Source organism: Monodon monoceros, unplaced genomic scaffold (genome assembly GCF_005190385.1).
Source record: "Monodon monoceros isolate NGI ecotype Baffin Bay Population unplaced genomic scaffold, NGI_Narwhal_1 Super_Scaffold_19, whole genome shotgun sequence".
Lineage (NCBI taxonomy): Eukaryota > Metazoa > Chordata > Mammalia > Artiodactyla > Monodontidae > Monodon > Monodon monoceros.
The window spans coordinates 64,135,273-64,152,907 of NW_021703775.1; the positions used below are offsets into that span (position 1 = coordinate 64,135,273).

Consider the following 17,635-nt stretch of genomic DNA (forward strand, 5'->3'; position numbering starts at 1 on the left):
TCTGCTCTCTCTGAGCACATTTCCACATCCTAGTTGCATGAAATCAATGGAAAAGAAATTGATGGGGTTTAGCACCATACTTTCAAGGTTCCGCAAACCAGCTGAGACTATCAAAGAACATCTCCTAAGGATGCAGTAGTGGACAGTTGTCATTTTCATCACCACTAGGCACATGAACACCCTTTCCATGTGGGGGGGGAACCTTGGTGAAAGGCAAGGCCAGGTCTCCCACTGCAGCAGTCAAAGAGGCCAAATATTCCCTCTCCCCAGCCGTTGGATGCAAAGGGGTAGACTTGTGGCCCAGGATTGTCCAATTAGATGTTCTTGGTTACTCTAGGCCTTGAGTCTTGAGGAGGTAACTAAAGGAGCTAGGACCAGCTGAGGGATTCTTTGCAGCAAATCTTTGGTGCAGCAGTGCAGGCAGATCCTGTGGTGGTGTCCAGCTGTGTAGCCACCTCTTCTCATTCCTGCCCACCTTCCGAGTCGCGTTCTCTAGATTTCCCATTGACTCTGATTTATCTTTCCCATAAATGACCTCCTGTTCACCCCACCCTGGATTAGTTTCCATTGTTTTCTGCCAAGGATCCCAACTGATTCAGGTACCTTGTAAGAGGATCCTCATCCTCAGAGTCCCCTAATCTCACCTCTGAGAAGAACAAAATAAGAGGAGCTGGGAAGGGCTAGGAAGGGACTGAGACATCTGGTCTACCAGCAGGGATTGAACAATTCAAGTCCTGAACCAGACAGGACTCCTAAGAATATCTGAGCCAGCTCTTCCCTTTCCTAATGAGAGACAGAAGTCCAGAGAGGATATGAGGTCTGCCCCCCATGCACAAAAACTGGGGGTACTGTTCATATTTTCATCTGATTCTAGTGCCCCAGAGCCGAGCAACACGGCAGCCTTGTGTTTACTAATTTGCCCCAAGTCTTTACAGTTCAGGAGCCCTGGCAATATTGTAATCATATGTTTTTCTAAATGCTGCCAAGCCCATTTGTCTACTTTTCGGCCAGAGATACCTTATTTCTCAGCTGCCCATTTTGCTGAAGGGGCAAGCAGACCTGTGACCTCCTTAGGCTCCCTGGAGATCCCTTTGGATCTTGCAGGATCCTGATCGAGTTAAACACCAAAGAACAGTCCAGACCTTGACAACTCAAGAGACACTTGGATTCCTTTGACAGTTCTGCTGAGAAACAGGCTATGTTGGTGCCAGCAGCTAGGCTGTCTGAGACTCCAGGGCTCTACTGGTGTTCATGGGTACAGCGCTGCCCACATGACAGCCGCGTACATTTCTGCAACCTTGGCATGGGCCTGTGACTCGCCAACTGCTATGGGAGCACTGCTCTGCCTTGCATCAAACCAAACACAGGTGGTGTACAAATAGGCAGGGAGAAGACAGGACAGAGAAAAAGAGCAAGGATGGATAAGCTCCATCCTCCCCCAGGCTGGAACTTGCCACCTCCCTTCCAGCTCATTCCTGATCTCCAGATAAGTCTGCCCAGGCAAATCAAATGGCCTGTACGCCTAAGCGGAGCCCGGGATCAGCAGTAGGATAGAACTGAAACCCATGCCAACTGTGGAAGACAGTGCATGGAGGTGGTGGGTATTAATTACAAAGGAAGCAACACAGCTTGCTCTGTTCTCACCTCTGCTACTGAGACTGCAAAGCCTCAGTTTCGGAGCCTAGCATATGCTTATTACTGTGACAACTCAACACATTACATGCAAATACTTTGCAAACCATGAAGTGGCTTAAAAATGGGACTGCATCTTCAGTGCCTCCTTATGCAACATGAACAGACTGAAACATAGATATTTCCACATTCAGACCCACACATACATCCCTACAAACACTGAGGTACAGTGATTGGGAGGAGGGGAATGCTAGAACAAATTCCCACCATGCTTTACAGTGGTCTGATGGAATAACAGTTTCCTTCTCCTTGGAGCTCCAACTCTGGGAAATTTACATTTGATCCAGGTTCTGTCTTACCTCCGGTTCCCATCACTGTCTCTTTTCCTTCCAATTTTATCATCGCTGCTGTGAAGAGTAACCAAGCTGAGATGAGAAAGGGAGAGTCTCCTTTTCTCAGACACCTTCCTCCCACTTCAATTTCCTTTCCCCTTCATGCTCTCTACAGCAGTTGGGTTTCCTTTGTCACAGCTCTGCACAGAGAATGAGTGATGGTCCCTGTTCACTCCCAGGTGTTCCAGGGAACAGGCTGAAAGTGCAACAAAAAGGAACGCAGGGCCCCGAGCCGACCTTCTCAGATCTGCTCGCCTTTGGGTTTTAGTTTGGGTTCCTGAACCTGCCTTTCTTCTCTTCCCTCAGATCGACTATCAGGTATGGCCACCGCCCCTGCTGCCGTCTGTCCATATTGTTACGCCTCTTCCAACACCCTTGACCTCAACGTGTCTCTTGCTGTTCTGTGGCTGCCAATTCAGTCTTGCTATGTCCTGTAATAGATACAGGCTTAGAACTTCCAAACAGGTCAACAATGCAGGGAATATTTCAGCTGTCCTTGTCTAAAGCTGGATCCCTTAAGCTGTTCTCTGGTTTGACGTTGCAGAGGGAATGCGACCATGAAACCATCTTCAAGCATTTGGCCCCTGATAGATAAGATTGATGCTGCCCGTTCCTTTTAAGATGAGAGACAGGGCTCATGGGTCCCTGGTGGGGCAGGGGGTAGATCTTTAGCCTCCTCTATTCTTTGTCAGCTCCCAAACCCACCACAACCAGGATGCATGCAATGCAAATGCAAGTTCAAGGCACATCCTCCAACTCTTCTTACAGCCACATCACCGCCACCACCCTCGCTCCCCACCCTCCCGACCACCCACTACCACCTGCCCCTCCCCACCTCCGGCCAGTAAATATTCTGGCTTGGCATGGGTGAAAGGTGACCAAAATATGGGTAAGGACGGAGAAGGAAAGATGGAGTTTGGGAAACCTAACCTCACAGGCACTCAAACCCCTTTAGACGTGAACTCTGTAATGCGGCTGTTGCCCAAGGGGAGGTACATGTGCCAGGACGAGGATGGAAGGGAAGAGGGAGGGAGCAGGATGTAGCCACAGCCAGTGGGTGGTGACTGCAGCCTGCTGGCCGGTCCAGGGAAGCTCCTCCAGCCCTTCCAGACGTCCCCCAACAGGGAGACAGAGGCTGGGACAGGTGGTCCTCGAGCAGGGGATACACAGAACCCCAGGCAGAAAGCAGACAGCAAGGAGGTCTGCCTGTCACAGCGGCGGCCCAGCCACAGAGCTGGGTTTAGGATCCAACTCTGGTTCTCAGCACAACAGTCATGGAATGAGAACTTCTGGAAGGGCTTCAAGGGAAGCAGTCAGGTGCAAGGAACGAGTCAGGGTTCTAGTTCCCAGACCTGGAGAACGAGGTGAGGACTTGATCGAATAAAAGGTATGAGCCGCACCCCTAGAAATAGAGGGTCAGGTCTTGTGATTGTAGGAGGCTCGAAGCCCACACCCGTCTGTACACAGTGCCTCCCCATGTGCACACGTGTGCATGCACGCACACACACACACACACACACACACACACACACACAGAACAGTGCTGACTCTGGAGAAGAACTGATCTCATCATTTCTTTTGCCAGAAAGGCCCAAGCAAGTCAGGCTCCAGAGACACTGGGGCTGCTGATAATGTCAGCAGCATCATTTGGGAGACTCTGCCCGGCGCCCCGATGCACACAGCAACAGTAGCCTCAGCCGTGGCCCAGCCTGGTTCCCACCCCTTGAAAAGACCGTCTCCCGTCTCCTTGTTTCCCCCCAACGCAGAGCTCACAAGCAATCGTTTCATGCTGCGTGACCGTTCTAAATGGAATCCCCATCTCAGTTGTGTTGGGGAAAATTTATTTAGTAAGGGGTTTTTATCATGTAATATGTATGTGACGTCCAGTAATAGGCACTGCATGATATTTATTGTTTTATCTCCAAGAAAATATTGAAATAAACGGAAAATGATGAGGGCCTATTATTCTCCAGTGAGAAGGCATTTCAGGGCTTTACTGGAAGGAAGAAATGGAGGGAGCGAAAGGACTCCAGCCCCGCAGTGCTGCAGGGGTCCAAGGAGTGCTTTGCAAAAGGGTCCAGAGAGAAAGGACTCCAAATTCCAATACTGAATTACGTTTTGAATTACTGAATTAATTCAGTATTGGAACAATCTCACTAGTTTTCATGATTTGTCTTTGTATATAAGCAGGGAGATAAACCCAGAAGCCCAGGATGCTGTAAGATTTAATGAGGTAAAATCATGTATCATATTCCCCTCATTCATTGTAGTGTTAGCATCTATATTAAATAACAGTCTGAACTCTATTGCATTTCGAGACTTCGTGTAAGCAGTGTTTCCCTTTTCAGGGCCTGTAATGCTGTTTTGATGGATGGAGAGGGGTCCGGGAGGTAGGGGTCTCTCCTGGTAGCTGTGGCCCATGCACAGAGGGGATTTCTCACCATCATCACGTCTCTTCCAGTTCCAGCATTTCTGAGAGAGATTGCCGTCCACCTTTTTTTCCAAATTCAGAATTGCTGAGAAGGGCATCGTTTCTGAAACCACATGCAACCTTACGGAGTGTTTCAGCCTGAGCCCTGGGTGGTGCCCGCCTCCACAGGCAGAGAAGCAGTTGAGTTCTTGCTCCAAATCTTCCTAAAGATGCCAGACAGTGACAGGTACAGAACTACTGGGATTCTAAACGTTTTATTCTACTTAATTTTATAAAAACACATTGCACCATCTGTGCAGCAACGCACTCAGTTAGCAGGGGACACAGCACGGCCCCCCACTCTCAAGAAGCTCAGCACAAAGTGGAGGCGAGAGAGTCTGTGAACCAATACGTAGACCACAAACAGGATGGGGCCATTGCCTGACGGAAGTGCAGGGTTGTGTGGGAGGACAGAGTGGAGGGATTCCCTTCTGGCAAGAGGGACAGAGGAAGGCTTCTTGGGGGACATGGAATGTGAGCTAGTCCTTGATGGAAAACCTAACAGTGTTTCCCAGGGGAAGGCAGTGCAGGTGGAGGAAAAAGACATGAGGCAGAAGCAGGGAAGTGGGTGAGCATGGGGCTCGTTGAAGAATGAGCGATGTTGTCCATACACACAGGAAGGTGGTACGTGGCGTGCGTGGCAATTGTCTGAAACGTGGACAGAATGTGGGGTACATCAGGGAGACAGTGAGAGATGGGTCTGAGTGATAGAGTCTGATGGTGGAGGGTCTTCACTGCAGTGAAGACCCTGCTGGGCGCCTCATGCCTCTTGGCCCCAAGGCAGACATCACTACAATCATGGCAGTCTTTACCGTTGAGCATGGACGAGGCCTTCTCAGTCCAGAATGCCAGATGGTAACTGTGCCACCATTCAGAGTTGGAACCTAAGGCAAATCTTACTTGCCATCCTGGCAATGGGGGTTACGATACACATATATCTGGTTGTGAAAGGAACAGTTTACAAAATGATTTGAAGACCGGGGTGGGCCACCCGAAAGACTGGACACAAGGTCAAGATGCTCGTCTGTCTGCTGACTGCCATGGCTGCCCACTTCACAGCTTGCTGTGCTGAGGGCTCTCCACGTGTGTCCTTGGCATAGACGCCCAATGCCTGCAGGGGTGCCTGCCACATGTAAGCGTGAGCCTCCTTTGAATAGTGAGCTGGTCATCCTTGTCACACTGTCCCCCTGATTTTCTAGGAACCTGGACGATAATCCCAACCTCAGACGACTTCAGGTAAGGGTGCGGCAAGGCTTGGTTGGCAGACTTCACTGGGTCCCCTCCCCAAGAGCTTCTGTCTCCTTCCTTCTTGCCTCACCACTGACCAATGAAAGCACAGATACCACAATGGGCTGGTGATGGCTCAAAGGGGCAGGGATGAGGTGAGAAGACCAGGCCTTGAAGGCCAGGCTGGACCCAACCATCTTCCTCCCACAAATTTCCATTTTCCCATTCCCCAAAAAGGTTTGATCCAATTCCTGGATGAAGAAGCCTCTGTCTCAGATCCAGGTGGAAGGTTTTGGGGCCCTCACCGTATCAGACAGGCAGCCTCCTTCCCCAGAAATTTGATGTTGGCTATTCTTCCTTAGATCCAGGCAAGTCGTCCAGAAATGGCTCCCAACGAAGCATTTTCTACAAATACGCTCAGGTACAGTACTTAGCATGACGGCGAGGGGCCCTACATAGGACAGGTGATGGAGGGGCCAGAGGGAGGGAAACGTCTCCCAGGTCCTTATCAGGATAGAGAGAGGAAGATGACTTGATGGGTGGTCGTGTCAGCCTCTTTCCCTGGATGTCCAGAACTGATCTGGAGAGACGGGGCGCCCCACCTGGGTGACATCTGGGGTGAAGTGTAGTTTGGAAAGGAAGGGCCTGATTATAGGGGAGTGAGCTTTTTAAATCTTTAAACAAGCAATTGGCAATACCCCTTGAAATCTTTCCTTCTCCCGTTCTGCCACCTCCCACCAACGTTGGCATCCTTCTCAGGAGCTGGCCAGCTTCAGAAAGCACCAACAGCCTTCTTCCTGCCAAGCCACCTACGTGCACAGGGGATTTTCTTAATGGTTTAATAAGCCGTTATAAAGAACTCCTTGACTTGTCAGGAAAAAACCCAGCTGCCAAGGCCTCTGCACGATGGGCCTTTTACCATTAGTCGTCATGTCGGTGTGGGAAGTGGAAAGTCATACAGGTGATCGAGTGTACCACGCCGACCTCGGGCAGACAGGGGCCAAGGACAGGAAGATGCCAGACATTCAGAAGGCTAACAGGGCATTGGTAACCAGGAGGCAGCCAGAGGGAAGTTATTCAGGTAGCCTGGGCCCAGAGATATAAATAAGGAGAGATGAAGAATGTGACTGGCATGAGGGTACATGTAATAGGGAACAGCTCAGTATGAACCTCCTTGAAATCAACACTAGCCCAAGATTCAGGCCCACATCTGGGCTGACTCAGAAAGCACTTCACTTGATGCAAAACAGGATCTACTATGGTGAATGTCCCCAGTCTGTGAGCTTCTGAAGGCAGGGATGACAACGTATGCATTCCTTGTCCCCAATAACTATCACTGTCCTTGGCACAGAGAAGGTGTTCAATCAATCTGCACTGAATTAAGACAGATTCACTTCCCCAGAGCAGATGCTCTAGCTAAGGTTACTTCCCGTAGGTGATCAGCAGGACCCGGTTAGGATACGTGAGACCAAGCTTCCTTCAGGGGCAGGTGGCAAAGTCCTCAACATGGTCCATGAACCTGCACCTCTGAAATAAAAAATATAATTTGTCATATGATAAAGGTACAGATTCCCTAATCAGGACTTTTCCAAACAACCACCAAATGTCTTCTCATAGAGGGTAACTGGCAGCCCATATGAGGCCTTTGTAGGAATTAGAATAGAAGAGAGATGGAGCTTTGCGCCAAGGTGCGTGGCTCGAGAGTAGAACCCAGACTGGACTCCAACTTCTTTTCTCCCCTTGGTGGATACCCTTGAGCAGGGCCAACCTGGCATCACTCTGCACAACCTGCAAACTATCCTCAGAGGTTGTGTCCTCAAAAGAAAGTTGAGAGCAAAATATTCGTCCATGTACTCTCTGTCCTTTCTCCCAATCTCTTGTACCCCTTTATCAGCCATAGTAGTGGTGGTGGTACCACAACCCAGGGTCCGCCTGTGGGAAAAGGAAGGACACACTCAGCCTTTGGGACAGGCGACATCCATCATCTATCATTTATTCAATCAGCAAACATGTACAAAAAGGCTAGGATGTTCCAAGGAAAGCAAGGCATCAGTCCTTAGGTATCTTCCATTGAGGTGGTAGAGGCCGACGTGAGATTCTTTGGGCGTTTTGTTCAGGCAACCTTTATCTCCATTCCTAGCCCCATCTCTTCCAACATTCTGGTGTTTACTGGGTGCAGGGACCAGGTCAGGGGCTGTCCCAGCGTGGGGGATGTGATCCATGCCCCACAGCTGCTTACATTCTCACGTGACTCCATGTAAGTTGGCATTCCTCACCATGGCAACTGCTCTTTATAGTGAGGTGCCACGATTCTTTCGAGGAAAAAACTCAGTTGATGGTGGGCACACAACACCAACTTCCCTGACGTGACCAACCAGTGAGACGTTGGAGGGATGACCTAAGGGCCAATTTCAGATGCTGGCAGGATGCGTTGCACTGGTGACATCACTGGGGGTCATTTTTCCAGCTAAAGGACTCCAGTAAGGACAAACTGTAGGGCTGCTTTTGCTGTGTGTTCTGGGTGGTGAGGCCACCCTGGGGACTGCTTATCTGTTGTCTGTGTGGTACTGGTTCTCAGAAGACCCCAAGGAGGCACCTCCTTCCTCCTGACCTAGTGCCCCTCTACAAAGCCACCTGCTGGGAGCCCTCACTCCAACTCCTCCCACGGAACAGCTTCCCCAGGGTGGTGATGTCCCATCATGCCCTCGGCTTTTTACCAGGCTGGGTGAAAGAAACAGCTGCATGGAGAAGAGCCTGGATTCCTGGTGTTTTTATCTCCCCTCACCACACACACACACACACACACACACACACACACACACACACACACACTCAGTAGTCATGTTTTCTCTCACTTCCTTTCTGGAAGCAGATGGGGGAACACACCTGTAGAGCTGAATTGATTCATTCAACAATACTTCTCCTGAGGGGCTCCCAAGTGCCAGGTATGGTGGGGGGGAAGCAAACACAGCTTTCAGCCCCGTAATGAATAGAGAAATTCGAGGTGACCCACACCAGGTATCAAATGTCAGGAGTAATCAGCACTACAGATGTTCAGGGAGGGAGTTATCACCAGGGCCTGGAGCAATCAGGAAATGCTTCACGGGAATCCCCTGGTGGCCCAGTGCTTAGGACTCCACACTTTCACTGCCGAGGGCGCGGGTTCAATCCCTGGTCAGGGAACTAAGATCCCGCAAGTCATGCTGCGCAGCCAAAAAAAAAGAAGGAGGGAGGGAGGGAGGGAGGGAGGGAGGGAGGGAGGGAGGGAGGGAAGTCTTCATGACAAAGGTGAGATGAGAACTAAGTGCTCAGAAATCCCAGTGCTTTTATAGTCAGGCAGGTGTGCCCCTCTGCTCCTGGGCACCGATGTGATTCCTGCATCCCTTCCTCGTTTGGATCAGGGGCTGGACATTGATGCTACCCAGGTTCAGAGCCTTCTCAACCAGGAATTCCTAGAAGGTAAGGAAGGACCTCCTGGCCCCAACCCCATCCCCATGGCCACGCCAGTCCTATGCCCCATCTCTGAGATTTCAGTCCTTCCTGTTCTCCCCCTCAGGATCTCCAGGGGACACATTCTCTTTGGATGGGTGCCGGAGCATTGTGGCTCTGACGGATGTATCCTTTGCAGTCACCCCCCTCCCCCAGCTCTAAGAGCCTGTCTGCTCCTTGGGCTTCCCCAGGGGTCTATTTAGGATACTGGGGAACACTTTTCTCACCCTCATTATTTTCTTTCTTGGTTCTGAGGGCTCACCAAAGAGCCTGGGCTCCTGGGGATTCTGCACCAACTTGCCCTCTAGAACCGCCACAGCAACAATAACAAAACTTACCACCTATCAGGCGTCTACTGCGTGCCAAGAGCTGTACTGATATGTATTTTTTTCCTCGTAATTCTTGCAATAACCCCTGTGCTATAAGAAGTATTGTCCCATGATCCAATGGAAGAAACAAGGGTTCAGCCCAGATCACACAGCTAGTCAGAATTTGTGTCTGGATTTGCAGTTGGAGTTTTCAGCCTCCGAAGCCTATGTTCTAACATTATCCTTCACTGCCTCCTTGTAGCACCAGTGGGAACTATGTTCCTTACACCCCTCTCCTTACCACTGCAGGAGTCCTCACTATTTAAATTCCTTGCTCAGCAAGCCCCCAGTTCAATAAAGATAACAGCCACCAACCTTGCAGAAGACTCTTCGGTCTGCACGGCACTTAACACCCCATTATTACTATCATGAGACTGGGCTGGGACAGTGCAGTGACCTGCCCGCGTTCCGTGGCCACAAGTGGCAGGGCTGGGACCCAGCCCCGGGCCTCCTGCCTCCCGTCCTGACTTCCACTCTCCCCTGAGCCGTTTCTCCCCTGCCCGCCCCATCTCCCCTCTGGCTCCTCGTGGGCGTATCCCCCAGCTGTTGCCTTGCAGCTCTTCCCTCGGGTGTGCACGGTCTCCCTGGGGTCACACGGATCCCCCGGCTCTTTCACTCTTAACAAGGCTCGACTGGGGATGTGAAGCCAGCCATTGTCAAACAAGAGGCCTTCCTGATGAAGTCGTCAGTCGGGCCCTGTCTCTGCTGGCTGTGGCTTGGAATCACCCAGAGACTCTGCTCATCCCTGAGGCTGAGTCCAATGGCCCTCGGCAACCCCACATCCTGGGCCGGCAGCCCTGGGGGAGGCCATGTCTGCAGGACCCCTGCAAAGCAGACAGGTCTTTTCTACCCTCCCTGTTGCTCACCCACCAGCTCCCCTCCAGTGCCTCAGAGATCCATTCTTTTCATTAGTTTTCATTAAACCCATCGTATGGAGTGACCAGGGCTGACTTGAATGCACAGAACGCGGTCCATCCACTGGCGCACACTTAGCGGGTGCACTCACCTCTCATGCTGCCTCCGGAGTTGCAAGGTGCTCTCCTCCCCCCAGCTGCTCCCCACTCCCCCCTGCCAGGGCCCCCACCCCAACTGGTGAAGGCTGTGTTTGGGGCTCGCTCTCTTCCCCTGGGCGCACGTGATGTTGGCTCTCCTTTCTCAGGGCCGCCTTCTCCTTCCAATTGATTGTTTTCCCTGTGAAATAAATCTAAGCCAGCTGGTGTAGGGCCACATCCAGGTGACGCTGGACTGACTGTGTTACTAGTTGGTGGCTGGGGCTGCTCTCTGGTCACTGCACGAAGGACTGCTTGACTCTTAACTGCCCACCAGCTGAAGGTGAACGGGCGGCTTGACCAAGAGGAGTTTTCAAGGCTGTGGAGCCGTCTTGTCCACTGCCAGGTACCTGTGTGTTCCCTTTTGACTAGCACTCTTATTCTGTCTGGTTTAGCATATGTTTACAGGGTAGCCCGATCCTACACCAGGGTTGAGGGCTATGAAAGGAGAGGAGACTCACCCCCACCCTCAAGGAGGGCCCCTGTTTTGCTTGGGGATCTGTACATGCACCACTAGAAGGTACAAGGCAATGCCCGGTCAGGTGGCAGGCTGAGGACCGCTCTAGGAGGCTGGAGGAGAAACGGGTCACAGTGACTGTAGCTAAAACTGCCAGCTAGCACTGCTCTCCTCATTGCTCCCCGGGCCCAGTGCAGCATCCCCTAGGCCACCAGTTCACCTCGTCCCCTTCCCCTCCATCTGCCAGGACATACATCAGAATCACAGTTGTGGTCTGTGGCCTCAGTGTGCCCTCACTGTTGTTCTCAGGACAAAGTTGAAACTCAGGGCTTCCCTGGTGGCGCAGTGCTTGAGAGTCCGCCTGCCGATGCAGGGGACACGGGTTCGTGTCCCAGTCCGGGAAGATCCCACATGCCGCGGAGCGGCTGGGCCTGTGAGCCATGGCCACTGAGCCTGCGCGTCTGGAGACTGTGCTTCGCAACGGGAGAGGCCGCAACAGTGAGAGTCCCGCGTATCGCAAAAAAAAAAAAAAAAAAGTCGAAACTCATCAGCTATACGTAAGATCCTCTGAGTTGGGACCCACTTTGGAGTCCAGGAGAAGCCCTTACCCTCATCCCACTGACTCCATCGGACCCCAGCTCTGAGACTCCTTGTTCTTCCATCCCTGCACTCAGAGCCTGCTTGATGCCCACCCAGCTTCGGGTCCAGCCCCAAAACCCCTTCCCTGAGGGGCCTCTCCTGGGGGCCTTGCCCGCCCCCCTAAGACCCAACGAGTCCCCCTTCAGCTCCTAACACTTGAACCCACAACAATAAAATAAAAACACTTTCTATTTACATATTATTTATTTATATCACCTAATCCCTGATTGGGGTCATTTGGTTTCTCACCAGGCACTGCAATGGCCGACAGTCCTCCCATTAGATTGCAGGGTCCTCCCGGGCAGGGATCCCTCATATTCATCCTTTTCCCCAGGGCCTTCCACAGTGTCCAGCACACAGAAGGCACTCAAGAGTGCTGAACAAATGACCGAACGAATGCGTGACTGAATGAATGAGTCCGTACCTAAATGAAAACACGCTAAGCCCCTGAACTCACAAAAGCCAACTAAGCCCAGAAAAAAGTTGTCAAGCCGCTATTTCCCAGTAATCGGCTCCCACGATCTGCCTCAGCTGCACACCTGCTTGGGGGTATTTTGCTTTAAAACAGCTCCTGGGCAGCAGCTGAGCGTAGGCCAATGTTAGGAGTCCCGGGTTCAGTCCTGCGGTGCCTGCCTGCTCCATTCAAGGCAAGTTACTCACCCACCTGTGTCCTCACCTGGGAAGCAGGAGGAGCCTGAGGGTTCGAGTGAGAATTAGGGGGAGGGAGAAAAGTCTCGGGCAAACGGAGAGCCGCCCTGTACAAAATCGGGGCGTTCAGGTGACTCCACACCACGGCCGTGCTTGGTCCCCGGCGCAGTTCTCACGTACCTTCAGTGCTGCCTACACAGCACTCACTATCGTGCAAGGCACGCTCCTAAACGCTTTATAAAGATGTGCTCATTTATTCCTTGCAACGAACCTATGAGGTAGGTACTGTAACTGGCCCTGTGCTACAGAGGGGGAAACTGAGGCCTAGAAAGGTTAGGTCACTTGACCCAGGTTACACAGCTGGTAATAGTCAAGCTGGGATTTATACTCAGCGATTTGGTTGTAATGTCTGTGCTATTAACCCCACCCTAGGCAACCTCTAGAGAGCTCTCTACCTCCCTGGAAAGCAGGAAGCCTCCCGGGTGGCAGGAGCCCAGTCTAGGAGGTGAGGAAGAGGAAGGAGAGCAGGTCGGGGGAGCGGGGGGAAGGTGCGGGCCTGGGAGAGGGACCCCAAGCAGAGCCCATTCCCCAACCCCGGCCTCAGCTATGCACCCTGCCGACCTCTGAGCTGGGCCCACTCGTGTTTTAGTGAAGCAGCCTCCAGGGCTGGGAACGAGATTTATCGGGACCTCCCTCTACCCAGGTACCTAGGACATCCTCTCCCAGGTGGACACTGGGCTCACACGGGCTTCTTGCTTTTTCTCCCATATCAGAGTGTTTCCCAAAACTCCTGGAAGAACTCTGGAGTTTTCCCGAGCTCGGATTTGTGGAAGGCCATAAAGGACACAGGTAAAGCCAGCGACCCTTTGAGCCGTGATGACGTGTGTGTGTGTGTGTTGCCCTCGCCCCCAGCATGCTATAGGCAAGGCTGGTAGAGAGGTGCCGGGCATGGCGGGGAAAGAGCAGAGCACACAGTGTTTGTGCCCTCCCCTGCTTTACACTGGGTCTGTGAGCTTCCTGGCTCCAGACGCAGACTCCACCCTCCCCCACCTGAGTTCTCGCCTGCCAGTTAATTCTCCTGATTGCCTTCTCTCCCCAGCACAGCTCTAATTGTGTAGAAATGACCCCGCATGGTTGGTCCCCTACCAGAAATCTAGCTTGCCTTGAAGATGCTTCCATCTCGGCATCCGGGCCATCAGGGTTAAATACCCACAGGTGGGCTGATGCGCTCTCTTTACAGAGGGTCTGGGGCTAAGTGAAATCAAATGGCCTCTGTCTGCTTCAAGGAGGCAAGAGCTTTCAGTCCCGGGAGAATGATAATAACGGCGCAGGGCGCAGATGCTTCATATTTCAGCAACAACTTGCGCTCACGTCACCTCATTTGATTGTCTCAACAGCTCTGGAACTCGGGAAGGACAGGAATCGTTATCCTCACTGTACCTATGGGGGAAATGGCTCACAAAAAGGTGAGGTCAGGAAACTGCCACCTTCCTGAATACAATATAAAATCAGGCTCCAGCAGGTTCCCTCCTGGAAGGGCAGCCTCCACGGGTCTCCGTCCGGGGGGCTCTCAGCCTGTTGAGTGGGTAGAAACCTGAGCTGCTGCCCGCACCCGGCTTCAGCCTCTATCCTCGCCTTACTTTTCACAGCCGAGGGCTGTGGTTCTCACACTTGAGCCTGAGTCAGGACCCCTGGGGGCTTGTGAAAGTGCAGATTGGTGAGCCTCACCACCTGCCCAAAGTTTCTGCTTCAGGGGAACTGGGGTGGGGCTCAAGAATTTGTACTTCTGACAAGTTCCCTAGTGAAGCCAAAACTCCTGGTCTGGGGAATCACACTCTGAGAACCACTGAATGGCCAGTGAAAGACGAAACCTTTAAAGGAGAACCTCACTAATGACTCCAGAATAATAAAAGGGAGAAAGAGAATAGTTGGAATTTGGCCGAAAAGCTGGCAGGGGCCAGTCCGGTAACTGAAAGGGGCAACAGAGCTGATGTGATTTGAGGGGGCAGTTTGAGAACATGCAAGCTGCAGAGGCATGCCCTAGCTAAAGGCATTCAAATTCACATTTTATGAGCTCTGCAGGAGAAACCGAACATGTCTCTGGCTGTATGGGGCCCACAGGCCACCAGGCTTGTCCCCTTGATGGATGGTTTGGTTTACAGTGTTCTGATGGCTCACCGGGGTGCACAGGCCCCCCTGATTTTCAGTCTGCCGTTGTTGGTTCTGTGGTCAGTGCCCCCCTGGAGCTCACAACTAGACATGCACAATCACAGGACTCGAAGAGGGCGAGGCAGCTCTCTCCCGTCCACCTGAGGCCACCACCTGAGCTCTCCGCTCTGAGGACAGGACCACCCCAACTCCCGACCTCCTCCCCGCTCACTGGCTCCCCCTGTGTCCCAGACTTCCTTGCAGGGATCTCCGTCACCAATGAGCAGCTGGATCTCATGAGACTCCGCTATAGCGACAGCACAGGCAGGGTCAGCTTCCCCAGCCTGGTCTGCGTCCTGATGCGGCTTGAAGCCATGACAAGTGTCATCCTGGGGCCATCCTGGAGACCTTCACAAAGAACACAGGAGGGGACCAGGAATGCGCTCCAGCCCCAGGCCTGGGCTCGTCCCAAGGGACAGAGCCAACGTTAGTCTGTGTGATGGTGTAGTTGCCTGGAGTCCCCAACCTCCCTTCTGCACCCTTTTCTCCCCAGGACATTCCCCCACCCCAGATGGCTCATTTCCTCATCACCCTACTAGCACATCTCTCAGGAACCAGGTTAAATCGCTGCGGCCCCTCTCCAGATTGTGTTTATGGTTTAAACCTACTCTTTAGTCATGCAACGAAGGGTTTGATCCCTGCTGAAGGATTGCACACACAGCGAGTAGGTGGGAGCAGTAGGTCCCCCCCACCAAGGCCTCAGAAATCCAGCTATGTAGGCCAGAGGTTTTGACACTTTTTAGCAGCACACCCCTTTGTTTTAAATGACATTTCACATGAAACCCCAAGCCACAATATAGCTCTAAATGGAGCTGTTGTGGTTGAGGTCGAAGTGGGATCTGGCCTACGCTCACATCCTTGCACCGCCCCTGCCATGTGGCACTAACCCCACAGCTCTGAGGCAGGCGATTAACAAGGTGGACAGAGCAGAACGCTGGGAGGGTAAAGGAGAAGCCAGAGGTACAGTCTTGCTCCAGAGAATTCGCAGCTGGACAAGGGAGGTGCCCCGAGATACCTGCTAAAACAAGCACCGCATCCCCACAGCCAAGTGTGGAGAGTACAAAGTGTAAGGAAGCTGCAGCGGGCAGGGGCATGTGGGGCAGAGCAGTCAGGGGGCTGTTTTGAGGGCTGAGCCTGAGCCACGGGTGTAGGGTTTGGCTGGAAAGAGAAATGGAGGGGAGGCCGAGCACACTCCAGGGCTTCACACAGAATCACCACGTTGGCTTTCATCACACGTGGGCCCAGGCCTGTCCTGATTCTTCTCCTCCTCTTTACCCTAGAAGCGTTCCAGAACCTCTCCAAGGACGGAAAAGGACTCTACCTGAGAGAAATGGAGGTGAGGTACCTTCCCCTCACAGAGACAGGGCACAAGCCCAGGCTACCTCCCCTCACCTGATTCCAGGGGGCATTTCTCTCCCTGAGGTTATTGAACAGTCTGTCAAAGGCCCGCCAAGCTGCCGGCCCCCTGCCTCCAATTACTGCCTTTATATATTGCTGGCTGCCAAGGCTGCTTTAGGATCCTGGCAGACAGATTTTATTTTTTCCAATAGCTTAATAAAGCAGAGGATTGTGTGGAAGTCATAAATCCAGGAGGGAACTGAGGAACACCTGCGGAGCTCACTGTTTTTTTTAATTAATTTATTTAATTTATTTATTTTTGGCTGCGTTGGGTCTTCGTTGTGGTGCGTCGGCTTCTCATTGCGGTGGCTTCTCATGCTGCAGAGCACGGGCTGTAGGCGCGCGGGCTCAGTAGTTGTGGCTTGCGGGCTCTAGAGCGCAGGCTCAGTAGTTGTGGCGCACGGGCTTAGTTGCTCCGCAACACGCGGGATCTTCCTGGATCAGGGCTTGAACCCGTGTCCCCTGCATTGGCAGGTGGATTCCTAACCACTGTGCCACCAGGGAAGCCCCATGAGCTCACTGTACATTAAACTTACTCCCAGTGAGTTTTTAGAAAGAGCCTCCTGACCCAGCCAGCTGGTTGACCTCAGCTGTCCCTCTCAGTGCCCGGCTATTCAGGGAGCAGCGGAAGATATGCTGTAATAGAGGGCCAAGACCTCCTGCTTGGGTTGGAATTAGCTGGAAAAGGTTGATGAGACTAGACTGAGATCTTTCAAGGGAAGAGGGTACCATTTGCCCTGCTCTGTGTTAAGCTAACTAGTTTAAAGTTGTGTTGTAACGAGGATGCTTATTTCTCACTGGATGAACCTGGTGATGTACAACTGAAGCCAGGAGGAGAGCAGACCCCCGAGCCCAGATAAGACGACATAGCTTTAGAATCATTTCCTCCCAGGGGCACAACGCATCTTCCCCTCCAGGAACTGCACACAAGACTCTGTCCCTGGGGGCAGCCTCCCCAGAGATTACAGAGCCCTTCTCTATGTGAGCCAAGGCTCAGCTGCTTGGCCCATGAGTTTCAAGGCCAATGCTGCAGATTTCATCCAAGTCATGTAGAACAGGGGGCATCCATGAAAGATTGTGGCCTGGAGGTTATGAGGGAGGGATTTAGAATTCTTTTTAAATTTTCTTTTTATTGAGATATAATTGATATTTAACACTGTGTTCATTTTAGGCGTACAACGTAATGCTTTGATGTATGTATGTATTGTGAAACAATTACCATGATAAGTTTGGTTATCACCTCACATAGTTACAATTTTTTTTCTTGTGATGAGAACTTTTACAATCTACTCTCTTAGCATCTTGCAAATCTACAACACAGTATAGTCACCATGCTGTATGTTAACCGCCCCAAAACCTCTGTATCTTATAACTGAAGGTTTGCACCTTTGGACCACCTTCACCCATTTTGACCAACCCCCTTACCTCCCACCAGTGGCAACCACTTTGTTCTCTGTATCTATGAATTCAGTTGTGTTTTTTTTTTATTAGATTCCACATGTAAGTGAAATCATACAGTATTTGTCTCTCTCTGACTTATTTCACTTAGCATAATACCCTCAAGGTTCATCCATGTTGTCACTAATGGCAGGGCTTTCTTCTTTTTTATGGCTGAATAATATTCTGTTGTATGTATATATGTATACCACATTTTTCTT

The 17,635-nt window shown here is 51.8% G+C and overlaps 1 protein-coding gene across 1 annotated transcript in view; it reads left to right on the forward strand.

The window, feature by feature from the left end:
• Positions 1-17,635, forward strand: part of CAPN13 (calpain 13) — a 274,099-nt gene that overhangs the window by 41,151 nt on the left and 215,313 nt on the right. Inside the window, 11 exon segments of the mRNA XM_029232828.1 lie at positions 2,331-2,342; positions 4,486-4,603; positions 4,606-4,681; positions 5,694-5,736; positions 6,095-6,135; positions 9,113-9,180; positions 9,278-9,336; positions 10,905-10,973; positions 13,145-13,220; positions 14,772-14,900; positions 15,860-15,915. Of these exon segments, the coding sequence (XP_029088661.1) occupies positions 2,331-2,342; positions 4,486-4,603; positions 4,606-4,681; positions 5,694-5,736; positions 6,095-6,135; positions 9,113-9,180; positions 9,278-9,336; positions 10,905-10,973; positions 13,145-13,220; positions 14,772-14,900; positions 15,860-15,915 (747 nt within the window).